We start from the raw sequence: 15751 nt of genomic DNA, 5'->3' as shown, positions 1-15751 counted from the left end.
AGTACCTGTGTGCAGCTCCTGCAGTCCTCCTCCCTTCACGGGCACGGTCAGTGGCAAGAATCCCAAACCAGGTGGCTCTAATCTGACCTGGTCCAGCTCTTCTGGGAGCTGATGGGTGACAAAATAGAACTTCTCGCTCCCCTCCAGGCCATGGCTAAAGCACCATGGTGGAAGGCTGTGTGTATGTAAAAACAACCTCCTGTGGAAAGGATGAATAAGGCTTTGGGGACTGGTTCTCCACACCTTTACACCATTCTCAACAGTGTGCTGTTAACCTTCATGAAGAGCAGAACTGGGCATGTTTGCCTCCAGGATTGCCAACTAAGGTATTATATCAATGCTAAATCCATGTTTGATTTTATTCTCCCACCATGTTTGCCTGTGCCAAATTCTTCAGTTCAGCACACTACATAAGTCGGCCTATTAAAATCAAAGTATAAATAGTGAGAAGTGAGCTTTTGCTTCTGTAAGTATTCTGTTTGAAGTGCTCTGTCTGACACAACTGGGGCTGGATTTGACACCAGCTCTCTTGTAAGAAGTCAGTTTTTAATACAGAATCAGATCATTGTTCCTGCATTTTCCAAGTTTCTTGGGAGAAATACCATCAGTGTGACCAAGGGCTAGAGAAGTATGAAAATGGTTCAGACATGGACCAGGGGCTGGGACACTTGATACCAGATGAGTGTCTTCTAATGCATCAGCTCCTGCAGACAGGTCTTCCCACTCCAGCACTTGAAGATCATGCAGCGACTTTTCGCTATACATGTAGCACTCACCACCTGGTTGCTGGTTCCCCCATGCTGCACAGGGCAGAAGCACAGATAAGTCTTCCAATTACAATTTCTGCCTGGTTCACTTGTACTGCGGTTTCTCTCACCCACCCCCACAGACATGACAAGCTGTAAGATATTGCCTGGGTAGCGGTTCCTGCAGCTAAAGCCTGGGAGATCAGTGTGGCATCCAGATACGACTTTCTAATAATAAGTTTGCTTTTATGTGGTGCCTTTTATCTGAGGATCTCCAAGTGCTTTACAGCCTCTAATTAAAGCTGGTGACACCCCATGAGCTGCTCTGATGCTCTCTCTTTCTAGTATCTCGGAATGCTAGAGCTACAAAGATGGCCTGCAAGTATTCCACTGTGTGCTGCGATCCAGTTAGATTCTGCATACTACGTGAAGACTTTGATGGGAAATTTCCGAGGAGGTTATATTGGTGGTTCAGAAGATGTTCCAGTTCCCCCTGAGCTTGTGCTGGGCTGGTGCCTAAGGAGATGGTCCCCTAGGCATTTTGTGCATGTCTAAATTAATAAAACCTTTTTCTTTTCCCAATAGCACTGGCCACTGTTAACTTTCAGAAACTGGAACCTGGGCTACTGAAATATCTGGATACAGTACAGGTAAGATGCAGAAAAACTTGGTTCACCTAGATTTTCCAGGACAGCATTGGAAGTGAAGAACTGAGAGTCTGGTTTGGTTTTGTGTGTTGGTTTGGGGGTTTTTTTGAACAAATGTTTGGGCTTCCTTCTCATTTGGCCAAATCCTTCTGGAATTGGTGAAAATACTTAGGATGATTTCTCTGGAAAGTGAAGGTTTTAAGTATGCTGTTATCCAGCACCTTCTGAAAGGCTTTCCATTCAGCTGTGCCCTGTGGCCTGTGTTTAGCTGTTAGAGGTTAGATTTCTTCACACTTTCAAGTGTTGATACCCAGTAGCATCCTACTTTGTGATTGTCAGACCTCTCTCTTGAAGTTCAGTTGTCTTTTTCCCAAACTCTTTTACCCTGATGCTGTGGATGCCGTCAAGAGCATGTTTGAAAGCAGTAGTCTTCAAATGCGCTGGGTGCTGGTCTGCTGCAGTTCTTCCAGGGTTGACTGTGTTGGGTGTTTCAGTCATCTCCAATATCTCATATTCAGCGTAGACATGTAAATTTGTATTAATGGCATGCTGTGCAGAAGGGAGTACTGGCTCCACTAGGCATTTGGTCCTATTTTTGCTAGGACCTGCAGCAGAACCAACCAGAGGAGGACTTTGATTTCAGGTACGCTTCCACAGTGATTTCACAAAACACCTTCCACGCAGCGCAGTCCCAGGCTCTTCCTGCCGCCTTAGCAGCCCAGCCTCCCTGGCATTGAACAGTGCTCTCTGCAGAAAAGCATTAAAATTTAGTGTGTCACCTCAGCGTCTTTAACCCCCGGTGCTGTCAGAGATGTGAATCAGGGGTAGGGAATTGCTTAATGAACCCTTGACGTGAAAAGTATCTTGATTGTGTGATGAGGGAGTAGTGAGGGAATAACAAGTTTTGCTTTTTAGCAACAGGTCCTCTCTCTCTTTTCATCCTCTGTCCTCTTCTTCCCCTGTTGCTCTGCTTGCTCCAAATATCAGCCTGGAAAGATGTGAACAACTGACATCTGCCCCTGGCCGTGATCGATTCTCTTCTGATCTCTTCCCTTGGCTTTTCCCTGGACTGTGAAAGGAAACCTTGCTGCTGGCGTGTTGAATCCTACCACTCTAATTTGTTTTCTTTTCCTGTACAGGCAAAAGAGGCAGCTCTGCTGCATGTGCTTTCGCCTTTAGGTCTTATAAAATTCCCCAAACCCTGCAAATGAACAGAAGGCGGCACCTTCCCCACCAACTGAATACATAAATGCAACATGGCCCAATAAAAGCAGCTCCTCCTTTGCCACACTTACTAATTACAAGCTAGGAAGCTTGTCATTCGTATTTGTAAGGATTATGAAGCTATGTTATCTTTTCCCTGTTATGGCCTCTTATTCCAAAGGGTGATGAAACTCCTCCTTTGACTAGTTTACCTGGGACGGATTGATTAAACGTATTTCCAAGAGCTGGACTGAACCTGGAACAATTAGATTATTACAGGCACCTGTGGTTGTTTTCTCCTAATGAAACACGAGTTTCTTTAATGCCACTTACCTCGGCCATTTCATGTGGCATCAGATAAAGCCCCTATCAAATAAAGGGCAAAATTGCCTTGACTAGAAATAAACACCATGAGCAGGGTGTGCCAGCCCGGCTGAGCACGTGTTGTCCTGTCCAGTGTGATGGGGCCGCGTGGAATTCTACAGGAGCTAAGGGATCTGGCAAGCGGTGACAAATGGGAAGCAATTGCTCTGTGTGCAGAGCCTTTTTAATGAAGACCTAATTCCTGCAAAGGCTAATTCTTTCCTGCCAACACCATATGCAGCATTAAAAAGGCATTAAGCCGATAAGGTCTGCTGTTCCTACCTTGGCAAGCACTGGCTGCAGTGCACCTGCAAACTCTCAGCTGGCAGTGGCGTAGCTGATAAGCAGACATTTATAAATGTGTATTTCTAGAAGAAGCTAAACAGTGACAGTTGTTTTGCCTTTTTGCTACAGTTCTACCAAACAACAATATCCAGAACTGTTTGGTATCACCTGATGGTGTGCCGTGGTTTTTGCTTTGTGCCTAGCAGAGCACTTCTCTGCTTCGCCTGTCTGTTCTGGGCATTGCTGGTCCACATCAATGACCTAGACAGCGAGATCGAGTGCACCCTCAGCAAGTTGCAGATGACACCAAGCTGAGTGGTGCGGTTGACACACCAGAAGGACAGGATGTCATCCAGAGAGACCTGGACAGCCTGGAGAGGTGGGCCTGTGTGAACCTCATGAGGTTCAACAAGGCCAAGTGCAAGGTCCTGCCCCTGGGTCGTGGACAAGCAGTAAGAGAAGCGTGGCCAGCAGGTCAAGCGAAGTTGATTCTGTCCCTCTGCTCTGCTCTAGTGAGACCTCCCCTGGAGCCCTGCGTCCAGCTCGGGAGCCCTCAGCACCAGGAGGACATGGACCTGTTGGAGCGGGGCCAGGGGAGGGCTACTAAAATGCTCCGAGGGCTGGAGCCCCTCTGCTCTGAGGCCAGGCTGGGAGAGTTGGGGGTGTTCAGCCTGGAGAAGAGAAGGCTGCGGGCAGAGCTGAGTGCGGCCGGTCAGGGCTTAAAGGGGGCCCAGAGGAAAGGGGGGGACAAGCTTTTTGGTAGGGCCAGCTGGGACAGGACAAGGGGGGATGGCTTTAAACTGAAGCAGGGTAGGTTTAGACTGGATCTAAGGAAGAAATTCTTTCCAGTGAGGGTGGTGAAACCCTGGCAGGGGTTGCCCAGAGAGGGGGTGGAGGCCCCATCCCTGGGACCATTCCAGGCCAGGTTGGCCGGGGCTGTGAGCAACCTGATGTGGTTCAAGGTGTCCCTGCTCCTGCAGGGGGGTTGGGCTGGGTGACTTCTAGGGGTCCCTTCCAACCCAAACCATTCCATGATTCTATGATCTTGTTCCTCACTTGTTCAGAACTCCTTAGCTGCTTTTTTTTTTTTTTTTTAATGCCAACTTGAGAAGAAAACACTCTTGTTAACCATGTCACCAAACTGCATTTGAACGATGCTTCTCTAGAAAAGAGCCATGAGTGCAAGACTGCCCCGTCTCCAGTTTAACTCTTTGGTTTTGTTTTGATACAGAGAGATCAGCCAAAGATGGTCATGGAGTATTGGACCGGATGGTTTGATAACTGGGGAGGCCCTCACTATGTCTTTGATGCAGACGGTGAGCACCACGTACTGTTCTTGTAGAGAGGGGAGTTTATTGCTCGGCAAACAGTCACAGGAAAATGACATACACCTTCTTCAGATTGTCTGTCCTGCTGTAGCCTTTGCTTTCTGTGAGTCTTTGTAAATGAATAATCTCTCAGTGAGTGGGTCACATTGCTGTGCCTTGGATTTTCTTTAGTAGTGTTGGTAAACAGCAGCTCTTTTTAAAAAAAAATATTTTTTTTTCTTTTTATTCCTTGAAGAGGGACTCTATGGGGTGTGCAGAGAGCCAAATGTCTTAAGATATTAGTGTCAATGTGTCCTAAGGCCTCGTGCTTCTCTGTGTTGATTTTAAAAATGCAGCTGAGTGATTCAAATTGTCTCTTTCACCTCCTGAGCTAATCTAAATCCTGTGAAGACTTTATTTATATTTTGTAAAAATGTCACCCGTTTTATGAAACCTGGATCATAACGACATTACTTGTGTAGTGAATAAACACTCCTCATTAAGAAAGGATTATTTTACCTTTTGTGGGAGCATGGTGAACTTAAGCCTCTTGCAAGTACAGCACTTTCTGAAAAGTATCAGGTTTTATCTAGTTTAAAAGCTCATTCGGAAGGAAGATAAAGTACTCAAAAAAAAAAAAAAAAAAAGAAGTCAACAACCTCAGAACCTCCAGGGCATCTAAAATAAAGTGAAAACAGAGCTATATGTATATTTTAATGACTCCCACATCCTCCTGTCTTTATAATTGGGTCATTGGTGTGTTTAGGAGTCCTTACAACTTTTCTGCTTAAAAGCAAAATTCCTGCTCAAGTGTGTGAGCTTTACCCTTTTTCACCTATAGGAGGGGTATATTTGAATGTATTAATATCTCCTGATGTGTCAGTAGACGTGCTGTCCTTACTGAGGGCAAAATACAAATCACAATACAAATCACTGTAATTACACAGGCGTGACTGACTGACAAGGACCAGAATGTTTGTGTCTACTTTGAATTACTGGAAGAGTGTTAGCCTAGCTTCTTGGTCTGTGGCCTTCCTGGCACTGCCCTTCCTTTACAGAGATGGTGAATACTGTAGCAAGCATCCTCAAATTAGGAGCATCCATCAATCTCTACATGTTTCACGGAGGCACCAACTTTGGCTTCATGAACGGTGCTTTGGAGGCTGATGAATACAAGTCAGATGTCACCAGTTACGGTGAGTTTTCTTTCACACGCACCTATTGTGGGAGTGCAGCTCAGACTACCCCGTGGGCTACAGTTGGCAGAAGCATTGAGAAATGATCAGTACAACCACGCTGTCGTGGAGAGATGAGTTGGAACGTAGCTCAGAAGCAAATGCCTGTCTGAAAGGGGGCTTATGTTAGTGTTTCCTATTTCCAGACCCATAACAGGATGTGGAGGATCCCCTCATTCTGAACTGGGAATAGAAGTCGCAGATGATGATTTTGCTTCATGTTATCTCCATCCTGGCTCTTCTCTCTAGGGAAGGATGGTGATACAGTTCTGTGTTTTAATTTTACCATGTCAAATTGTACTGTAAAGGTCTTTTCCTCCCAGCAGCCCTTTGTTAAAATTGTTAATTGTTGGCTTTATCCTGTACGAAATTCTGGATATATGCAAATTGGATCTCGGAAAGTATGTTGCTCCTCGGTGAGTTGCTCCTCTCTAAATTAAGCAACTCTATGCTCGTCTAGCTACATTCACACGGATAAAAGTGTACAGGTTTCATAATATAGACACAAGAAAATTGTGCCTTGGGCTTTTACTTCTTTGATGACAGTGTACATGAAGGCTGTCCCAGAGCTGCTGTATGTTTTTTAAAACATATGTGCTTCTTTTTCAGATTATGATGCTGTGCTGACAGAGGCTGGAGACTATACATCCAAATTTTTCAAGCTCCGACAACTCTTCAGCATGATAATTGGTAATTATAAATCCAAGAACCAAAATACTGTTCTACCTACAGTGTTAAATCAGAGACTTGTTTAAACTGGCCCTTCTGCTGGCGCCCTGTGACTCTGGTTGGTTGACTGGCTGGGTGCTTCTTCCAAAAGATGGGAGGGAGAACCAAAGGAGCTCTAGAGGGGCCTTAAATCTGTGTTGGCTTTTTGCATCTGAAATCGTTGTTCCATCTTTCTCTTTCTTTTTCCATCACAGGCCAGCCTCTTCCTCTCCCTCCCATGATTGAAAGCAAGGCATCATATGGTGCAATCCTGTTGCATCAATATATCTCTCTCTGGGATGTGTTACCATCTCTTGTACAGGTAGTACTAGCAATTTTAATCCATCTCGGTACTAAAAGGCATCAGCTCTTAGGAGGAAAAGCTAATTAGTGCACTGGCTTGTTATCACATGAGGATAAGGCTGGGGAATGTTTTGTCAAGGATATGCAAAGAAGGCAAATCTTTTATCTCACTTTTTTTTATTGCTACTTCTGTTCTCTTGCAATTCCAGTTTTGCAAGTCCTTGGCTCCCTTTTCTGGTACCTTGTCTTTATTGCTGTAGCTTTCATAAGAGTCGTAAGGTAATTCAGGTTGGAACAGACCTCTGGAGGCTTACAGTGTAAATGTAACCTGTGGCAGAGTGGTACACCTATCTTAAATGAATTGCTTCTACATGGCCTGTCAATGCTGAGAGGCCACTTCTGCTGTTAAATTGGTTTCTCTTTTGCAGCCCATTAAGTCAGAGTTTCCTGTTAACATGGAGAATCTGCATCTAAATGATAGCAGTGGGCAGTCGTATGGATATGTGCTCTACGAGACTGTCATATTTGGTGGTGGACATCTGCATTCAAGGGACCATGTCCGCGACCGAGCACAGGTGAGGAGCAGAGGGCAACTGTGACGAACTTCAGTCAGATGTAAATGCTGTGGTCTTGGCACCTAGGCAGCAAATGGGTCAACCACGAAGGAAAATATGAAGTTTTAGATCAGAAGTGTGATTCGCTCTTTTCAGTTCTTAGCTAAGCCCCAACCCTTACCATTTGTAAATCAGCTTGAGGTTCCCGTCTGCTAAGATCTACAATATCTTTAAACATCAGAATATTGAATATTCTGAGAAATGTTGTGATTTTTGGACTGAATCAGTGACACAGACACTGAGTTCTAGTTTCAAGTAGCGACAATTTCCTCCCCAAATACAACTTCAGTAACCTATGCAACACATGATTATAGAATAATTGATGAGAAGTTGCTCTCCTCTCTTGTGCTGTGTTCTGCAGGTGTTTGTTAACACCATGTATGTTGGTGAGCTGGACTACAACACAGTGGAGCTCTCCCTTCCTGAAGGACAGGTAACTAACTGGAGATTGCTCACAGCGATAGTATGTGGATAGCAGAACCAAGGCTGCTAAAGAGGCATAGCTCTCAAGAAGGCACCTCCCACCTAACCCATTTAACTAGCTGGTACAGTAGCCTGACACAGGGAATGGTTGTTATACCCTAATTAGATAGTATTTCACTAGTGAAATACAGCGCGATTTCACTGCCAAGTTAGTATTTGTGATGGAATACTTTTCCATGGAGAAAATTCAGGTCATTGTAGTCCTTGCTGCACAAAATTTGCCAGTCTTCCTGCCACACCCGCAACTGTAGACATCAAATACCGTACCCTGTTTGTGCAGATTAAGTCTGTGTAGGCTTCATCTTCCTGAGCACAAGGCAGGTTTTAAGGGGGTTTGGGGGCTTTTGGACCTTTTGGTCTCAAATGAAAGGAGAGGGAATGTCTCTTTTTAGCTCTGAGCGTAGTCTTACCCTGGCAAAAGTTGGCAATAAGACTAGTGTATGGATTGAGTGCATGGCAGCAGAGCTGTGCGTGGCTCCTAGGAGCAGGTGAGTGGGCGTACATACTGGTTGTTCTTATGACTTGTGGGAGAGCTATATGACATAAGCCTGTACTATGTCAAACTTCATTTCTGGCTCTGTGGGCGATACCAAAATGGTACTTAAAAATTCAACAGAAAAAAAAAAAAAAGACTTCTATGAAAAGGCTGATAGTTCCTCCATGGCATAACTATTTGCAGTAGCTGAAAGATAGGGGGACACTGCTCTCTGTCACATAATCCAGAACTTTAACCAGATAAATTGCAACTGCCAAAGGTGCCACCTCCCCTCTTAAACACCTCTACTGACCTCTGTTAACCAAGCATTATGGCTGATGCAGCATATGCTGCGCACTGGTCCAGCTGATGTTCTTCCTTTTGGTTTTATTTACAGGGATTCAGGCAGCTAAGGCTCTTGGTAGAGAACTGCGGTCGCGTCAATTATGGCCTAGCGTTGAATGAACAGAGGAAAGGTAAGTTAAATTCTTTGTTCTCAAACTGTCCTAGATAGTTCTCTGAGTTTAAACACCGTAGAACTGTCTGTCTTGGGTGCTTTACACAGAACCAAACTGAAGGCCTGATACAGCTATCGTAGTGCTAGCCAAGACTACCATCTGGGAGTCGGTGGGAAACAGTATGACGGAGGGAATTTGTTAAAAAACATGGTTCATCACCCCCTGTCTGGAGTGATCGTAGATGAAAAGCAGTGGCTGCCTGATGGCTTGCATTAAGGCTTCTTATTTTATAGGGGTACATCTAAACCCAAGGCCATCAATGAATCTTATTCTACTCTAGATTTGCTAGGCGATGTTAGGGTACCCTTTCTCTTGCTCTGTGAGCATGTTACTTCACAGGGAGGGAAGGAAAATAACTTTTGAAATCTGTGTTTTCCCCTGGGGGTTTGATATTGGAGGACCACAACATTTAAAAACTCACACAATATCAGGAGAAATGAATTGCATCCTGTCGAGCAGAATTTACTAAAATGTTCAAGTTTACCACACGCAATTGTGGAGCTGGAAGGGGTCAAAACCCCAGGATTCTATTTTAGTGGGGAATTGTATGCAAAAACTACACAAAATAGACTGTACTAATTTTATTTTACTTCAGAAGAGGTGTATAAAGCCTCTGTGCTGCTTAGGCAGTCTCAGCTGCAGTCCTGTAATTAGGATGCTGGATTAGGACCCAGGCTTTGCCCACTACGTGGAGAATAACTTTATCTAACAAGAGAGTGCTAAAGGTAAATTACTTATTAAGGTGTCTTAAGATCCTTGGATGAAAAGCACTGGATCAGCACTGGGCATTAGTGCTTGCCCATGTTCTATTTTGCTGTGCCTATTAGAGAAGTAACTGATCTACTGCTTTAAAAAAATCTATACAGGGACAGCTAACTAAAACCCAATAATAACAACAAAACCCCATCTGCTGCATGTGCCAACAATGTTTTCTGCTTGGAGGGTGTTTAACGGCTTGGTGAGTTGAAGCAAAGAAGAGAGTGGAGAGGCCAAAGTGTAGTAATGTTCCCCACTCAATCTGGATGAGCAATGGGACCATATGGACTCTAATTCCATTGCAGAATGTGGCTGCTTTCCATCTCCTGCTGTTCCTCGCATTCAGATAGGAAAATCTATCAGCTTTAGCTGTTTTTCAACTCTTCATTACCCACATTGCTCTTGCAGGCTTAATTGGTGACGTCTTCTTGAATAAAACCCCCTTGAGGAACTTCAAGATTTACAGTTTGGAGATGAAACCGGGCTTCATGAAAAGGTTTGTGGGATTTAAAATTTTTTTCTTTCTCATTTGAAACCAACTGTTTATCAGCAGTACAAAGTCTAACAGGTAGCAGTTAAATGTATCAGAAGGGCAACGCAAGGTAAAAGTAGGTAGGTAAATTTTTGCACTGATAAGTTCCTTGCTGATACCTTTGCCCAAAACAGTGCAGAAAATTGTGCCGCTTTACCTGTACCTTTATTTAGGGGTGATGTCCTCACAGCCTGTACAGCAGGGTTCGATTGAGTAGGTAAAAGCATGGCTTACCCAAAGGGGTGGGTCCCAACACACCCACATGTTGGAGAAGCTTGCGTCTTTCTTCAAATTAGCAATGCGGCTGATATATTTAGTAATTCAAACTCGCAAGGGACAGATTAATTCTAGGAAGCCACTAATAGTACATTAACAAGTCCAGATGGCTTCCTCTCTTTTAGGTTATTTTGCTTTAATTCAAGGAAGACTGAAAAAGAAATCTAGCAGGGGTAAGTCAGGGAGCCTCTGTTAATAGATATAGAAAACCTTAGCAAACGTTTAAGGCAAGAGATGCCCTATGGACTCTGGCCACAATCCAGAGAGACTGTTTTCAGTTATGCTGTTAATACCAGAAAGTAACACGTGTGCATCCCCCACGATATGACAGCTCCCGCAGATTAGAGAGGCCGTGTTAAACTGAAATGGCTTATAAAACTTTTCAGTTATGCTGTTAATACCAGAAAGTAACATGTGCATCCCCCATGATATGACAGCTCCCGCAGATTAGAGAGGCCATGTTAAACTGAAATGGCTTATAAAAGGAAAAAAAGTCTACATTTTGAAATTTCTAAGGACAGTCTTAACAGGTGCTGGGGGAGCTACTTGAAGGATTCTTATTGATGGGGTAACTCGCCTAACTTTGACTGCAGGGTTTTAGAAGAATATTTCCAGCGAGGAACATTAAAGCAAGCGAACTGCCATGCCTAAACAAAAGCAGGATTAGTCAACACTGCAATCAGTTACTGGCAATTGACCAGTAGCAATGAAACACAATCAGCTTACAGCCACTGCGTAGGAGGACGGAGCGCATGGTATTGTGAAAGGAATTGTTGTAGGCTTTTAGTTGAATAATTCAGTAGCAGTCAAGCTGCACTGGATCAATAACTTCCCTGAATCCAAGAGATGCGGTTCATAAGGGGCGGAAGGAACATGTTCTGACAGAAGCTCAAGGCTTCTGTGGGACTTCTACGTTCCTTATTTTGTTTTCTGTCTGTCCCCTGCTCCCAAATTGTTGCCACAGTTAAGAAATAAAATTGCCCCTAGTTGCTGCAAACTCGCAAGGATGTGTTCATGTTCCTCGACAGGAACATGGGCAGGAATGTCTGGTTTGAGTCCTATCAATTCTGCAGGTTTCCCTTTAGCCTGTGCAAGCCACATGCATTTAAAGCTTTGCACCATGGCACTGTCATATCTGAAGGAGGACGGGCACTTCAGCAGGCAATACAAAGCAGAGATTTTACGTTGCTGTCAAGTATTAGAGATGGCGATAGCCCTATATATCCTGTTCTTGTACCAGAAAGTGGCCTATCAGTGATGTGGCAAGCATCAAGACTGAAACATATACCACCAGTACACTTATCTTAAGTGGAGGGGAGAGATCAGCTGGGTGCTTGCCTTGAATGTTTACAGGAGATAAACACTTCATCCCTTTGAAGCATGAAGAATATTAACTTTAGGCCCTACCACTAGAAAGCAACTGCTTGACATTTCAGGCATGCAAGGAAATAGCAACCTTGTTGTAACAACATCCATCCGCCATTGTAAGCAGTGGTTTGAAATGATCGTGGGACCAGTGTTGTATCTCTCCGTGCTGCCTGGTGCTTCCCTGCTGTGTTTGGTCATTCTCTTGCAGCTTGAGACATACTGCTGGATGGAGCGCAGTCCCAGATTACTTTGTCGGCCCAGCTTTTTTCCGCGGAAGGCTGTGGATAGAGCATCAGCCACAGGACACTTTCTTAAAGCTCCAGGCAAGCCCTATTTTTCTTTCTTTTTTCTTCATCAAGATTTTTAAAAAAGCTGATTAGAGAGACACGTGTAATAGTTCTGACTGAGCTCTGTCTTGTAGTTTTTGTACTCTTCCTCTGATCTTGGGAGAAAGAGAATTATTTTGAGGGTGTAGAAATCTTCTCGAGCTGGCAGGCAATTCTGTTCAGTCTGTAGTGGTCCTGATGAGAAAACATGTGCAGTACTGACCCCGCAGAGTTGCTAATGAACAGTTAGTCTTTTTTATTGACATACAAAATGCTATTTCTTTTCTAGTTGCAGAGGAGTAATGGGCACAAAAAATAAAGGAGGCACTAGTTTTATCCCTACCTCCTCAATGTGATACGGAGTCACTTCTTTGTAGACATGGCATGAGAGTTAGTGTTCACATCTTCTTCTTCTTGCACAGAACTTAAGATGAGATATTAAGTATTATTAAACTTCCTCCTACGATTTCACTCCCTTAGAGCCAAGGTTCATGCCCATCGCTATTGTACTGCTCACTTTTCCATTTATGCTTTGTTGTAAATTATGCTATTCAGTAGCAATAGAGTATTTCTGTCACCTGGGAAACAGGTGAGGGGAGATATTCTATGCTTGGGAAGAAATAAAGATATATCTGTTCAAAAGGATGAAGTTTCCTGTACGAGCATGAATCATGAATTGTACGTTTTTGAAAGCTTTACCCTTTTAATAAGTACATTAAGGATAACTCCTGTTCAACAGGGCTTACTTAAATGTTCATGGCTTCAGGGAGTTGCATAGGGAAAGCAAGCAGAAAATCTGCAGAAAGTGGCCTGAAAGAACGCAAGTGTGAATGTAGACTTAGTTTCCTGCGGGGATGCTGCCTAGGCAACACGGCTGCATCAGTAATCCTGTGTACTGTCTTGATTCTAGGGCTGGGAAAAAGGAGTTGTGTTTGTCAATGGTCAGAACCTGGGCCGCTACTGGAAAATTGGACCTCAGGAAACACTCTACCTTCCTGGCCCCTGGTTATGGAAAGGGAGCAATGAGGTGAGAGGCTTTGGTGGGATTTCTCGTTGCTTGCTTATATTATTAAAGATCCTGCTCCGAGTCATGGCCCAAAGAGCTAGACATATACAGTATATTAATTACCTATCTCTAGCTGAAAACCGGTGCAATAGAGAGAAAGAGACTGTTATCCCCTAAAATCTGTGAAAATTAGGGAAGGTGCTGCTCTAAAGCTGACTGTGGCTCTGACAACCATTAAGACATGATGAGGATGGCAGCTAAACTTCAAAGCACTACATCAAGTTCAAAATCAAGACAAACCTGATTTGATGCTCATTCATTTTCTGCATCATGTGGTGCTGAAGAATAATCACAGTTACTGTTCAGACTCATATTGATTGATCTCTTTAAATGATGCTTCCTTCCCCTGCTGTGATCGTGTGCCTTTTCCTCCTAAAAATATTTAAAGTCAGTCAGCCTTTGTATGAAGGAACTTTATATATCCCTCTCTTCTGCAGATTGTCATTTTTGAAGAACGCACTGCAGGACGGATCATACAGTCTGTCGACATACCTTATTTAGGAAGGACCCAGTACGTGGACTGACGAGAGCTTCTTTCCCATGTTTGGTTCATCTTGAATATTCCTGGTTGCATGTCTGGGGACACGATGGCCCAGGCACTTGGGCATGTTAATTACCACTAGACCCAGGTAAAGGATTTGCTCCTTGGCAGTAAGTTCAGAAGAGAGAATGAGCCCCGAAGGAACCAGAGTCCATTGTTTCATAGATGGGTGTGGAAGCTCACCTCCCTGCACTACTGAGGACCCAGAGCTTGGGCTCAGTAAAATTACAGGATGTCATGATGGAAAAGGCAAGGCATTGAAGGCTCAGATGGGGGGGGGGGGGGAGAGAGAGAGAGAGAAAGACAGAACTGAAGCCATCTGAACTAAAAGCTGAGCTCAGCTCTCCAGTGACTTTAAAAATGTGTTATTACTGGCCTCCTCATTTTTATGATTAGATAGGGAGAAAACAGTTGGTGAACATGTGAGTAACCAAGTGTGGAAAACCATTTTGTTGTGCTTCCAGGCAGAATTTAGCAACTCACTCTGCAAAGAGGCCATTACTTGTTCACTTGTTGGAAGCAAAGTTGGTTGTCAAATGACTTTAATTTGAGCTTTTTTTCCACTAAGTTTTACTATGGAGGTTGTCTCTCTCTCAAAAAAGGAAAAAAAAAAAAAAAGTTTTAAAAAGTGAAATGTGTTTTGTCCTCTATCAGATACATCACTGTTTCAGGCCAGGCAGGAATGAGAACTTCTGAAGAGGAGGTGCAGGAGGAGAAAAGGACAAGTTAGTCTTCTGGTCATCCCTCTGCTCCTGCTCTCACTGTGAAACACCTAAAGATGAAATTCCCCCTTGTAAAATGAGCAGGGATCAGGTTTTGGTTGGGATAGAAGTAAAGGGGTTGCACACGTAATTGCAAATGGTTAAACCTGCTGTGAAATCTTGGGATCTCAGGTCTGTTTTCTTTTTGACCCTCGAAACAGAAACACAGGATTTAGGAAAACGTGACCTTTTTTTAACTCACCAGCTCCGCAGTCACTGAGGAGCTGCCATCTCTTTAGGAAGAGATCAAATTCGAGCTGAGAATCTGTTCAGAATCTCTGAGAAGTCGCTCAGCCTCTGCTTTCTGTTCCAGTAACCAGAGGATTCAAGCTATGAGAGAAATACCAAACATGTGCACTGTCTCTGATAATGGAGTTGCGGGGTATTCTGGCTCTTAGAAACCATGATTTTATTTAACAAATTTAAATACAGTTTGTTTAAAACTGCGAACAGACAGTGCAGCTGTAATACACTCCATCCTGGCCAGAGCTGGTCTTACTGAACATACGTATCTCTGCTCCCGAGGACCACGGTAGCCTCTGTGCAAGTTGGAAGGGCCCAGGTTCGTGTGACCAACTTTGAGGAGAGTGGAGCGTATATGCAGGGCTGTGTTCAGGACTCGATCCTTCGCATTTTTTCTGAAATTTATTTCCTTCCAAGGAAGGAAGTTTATTTCCTTCCAAGGTTGCAACCCAGCAGGGACTGGAATTAAGATTAGTGAAACAAAACATGCAGCTAGGAAAGGACATCAGTTGGAAACTATTTAAATGGTATGAAAACTTTGTAGTCCTTTAAAAATGTCTCTTTCCACCCTAGGGTTTGCAGACGGAAGTGAACTTGGAAGGCTAGTACAATAACAGAATAAATCTACTGGAGTGCAGAGAGCTACTGTTTTAATACAAGATAACAATACCCGTTCCCATAGAGCAGCCGGTAGCATCAAATGCTTTCTATCCAAGTGGCGCTTCAGCCAATGCATCTAAAGGAACATTTTTGTAAAGGCTACGCAGCAAGGCTTCTGTGACTGGGAACTAAAGAATGCAACTTTTCCCCAATGGTTTTGATATACAGTGGGAGAAAATAACTTACAAAAAATATCTTTTTTTAAATATTAGGAAATACACAATGTCATTAGTCCAAGGGGAGACTTCTGCACTGTGAAGCTAACAATCAAATCTATAGCATTTTAATAGTTCTATGTATTAGGGCTAAAAATAACCAAGTCTATTTCCAGGACT

General features: G+C 43.7%; 1 protein-coding gene across 1 annotated transcript in view; it reads left to right on the top strand.

Moving 5' to 3' along the window:
• Positions 1–13955, top strand: part of GLB1L2 (galactosidase beta 1 like 2) — a 24554-nt gene extending 10599 nt beyond the window's left edge. The window contains exons 9-20 of the mRNA XM_009642155.2: positions 1332–1396; positions 4476–4560; positions 5610–5747; positions 6396–6476; positions 6710–6816; positions 7226–7372; positions 7773–7844; positions 8767–8845; positions 10052–10139; positions 12028–12142; positions 13056–13172; positions 13649–13955. Coding sequence (XP_009640450.1) covers positions 1332–1396; positions 4476–4560; positions 5610–5747; positions 6396–6476; positions 6710–6816; positions 7226–7372; positions 7773–7844; positions 8767–8845; positions 10052–10139; positions 12028–12142; positions 13056–13172; positions 13649–13735 — 1181 coding nt within the window. The 3' untranslated portion in view covers positions 13736–13955. The remainder of the gene's footprint in view (positions 1–1331; positions 1397–4475; positions 4561–5609; positions 5748–6395; positions 6477–6709; positions 6817–7225; positions 7373–7772; positions 7845–8766; positions 8846–10051; positions 10140–12027; positions 12143–13055; positions 13173–13648) is intronic.
• The last annotated feature ends 1796 nt before the right edge of the window (positions 13956–15751 follow it).

This window comes from Egretta garzetta, unplaced genomic scaffold (genome assembly GCF_000687185.1).
Source record: "Egretta garzetta isolate BGI_Z169 unplaced genomic scaffold, ASM68718v1 scaffold207, whole genome shotgun sequence".
Classification (NCBI taxonomy): domain Eukaryota; kingdom Metazoa; phylum Chordata; class Aves; order Pelecaniformes; family Ardeidae; genus Egretta; species Egretta garzetta.
Note: the sequence above shows the minus strand (reverse complement) of the source record. Positions and strands in the feature narration are given on the sequence as shown.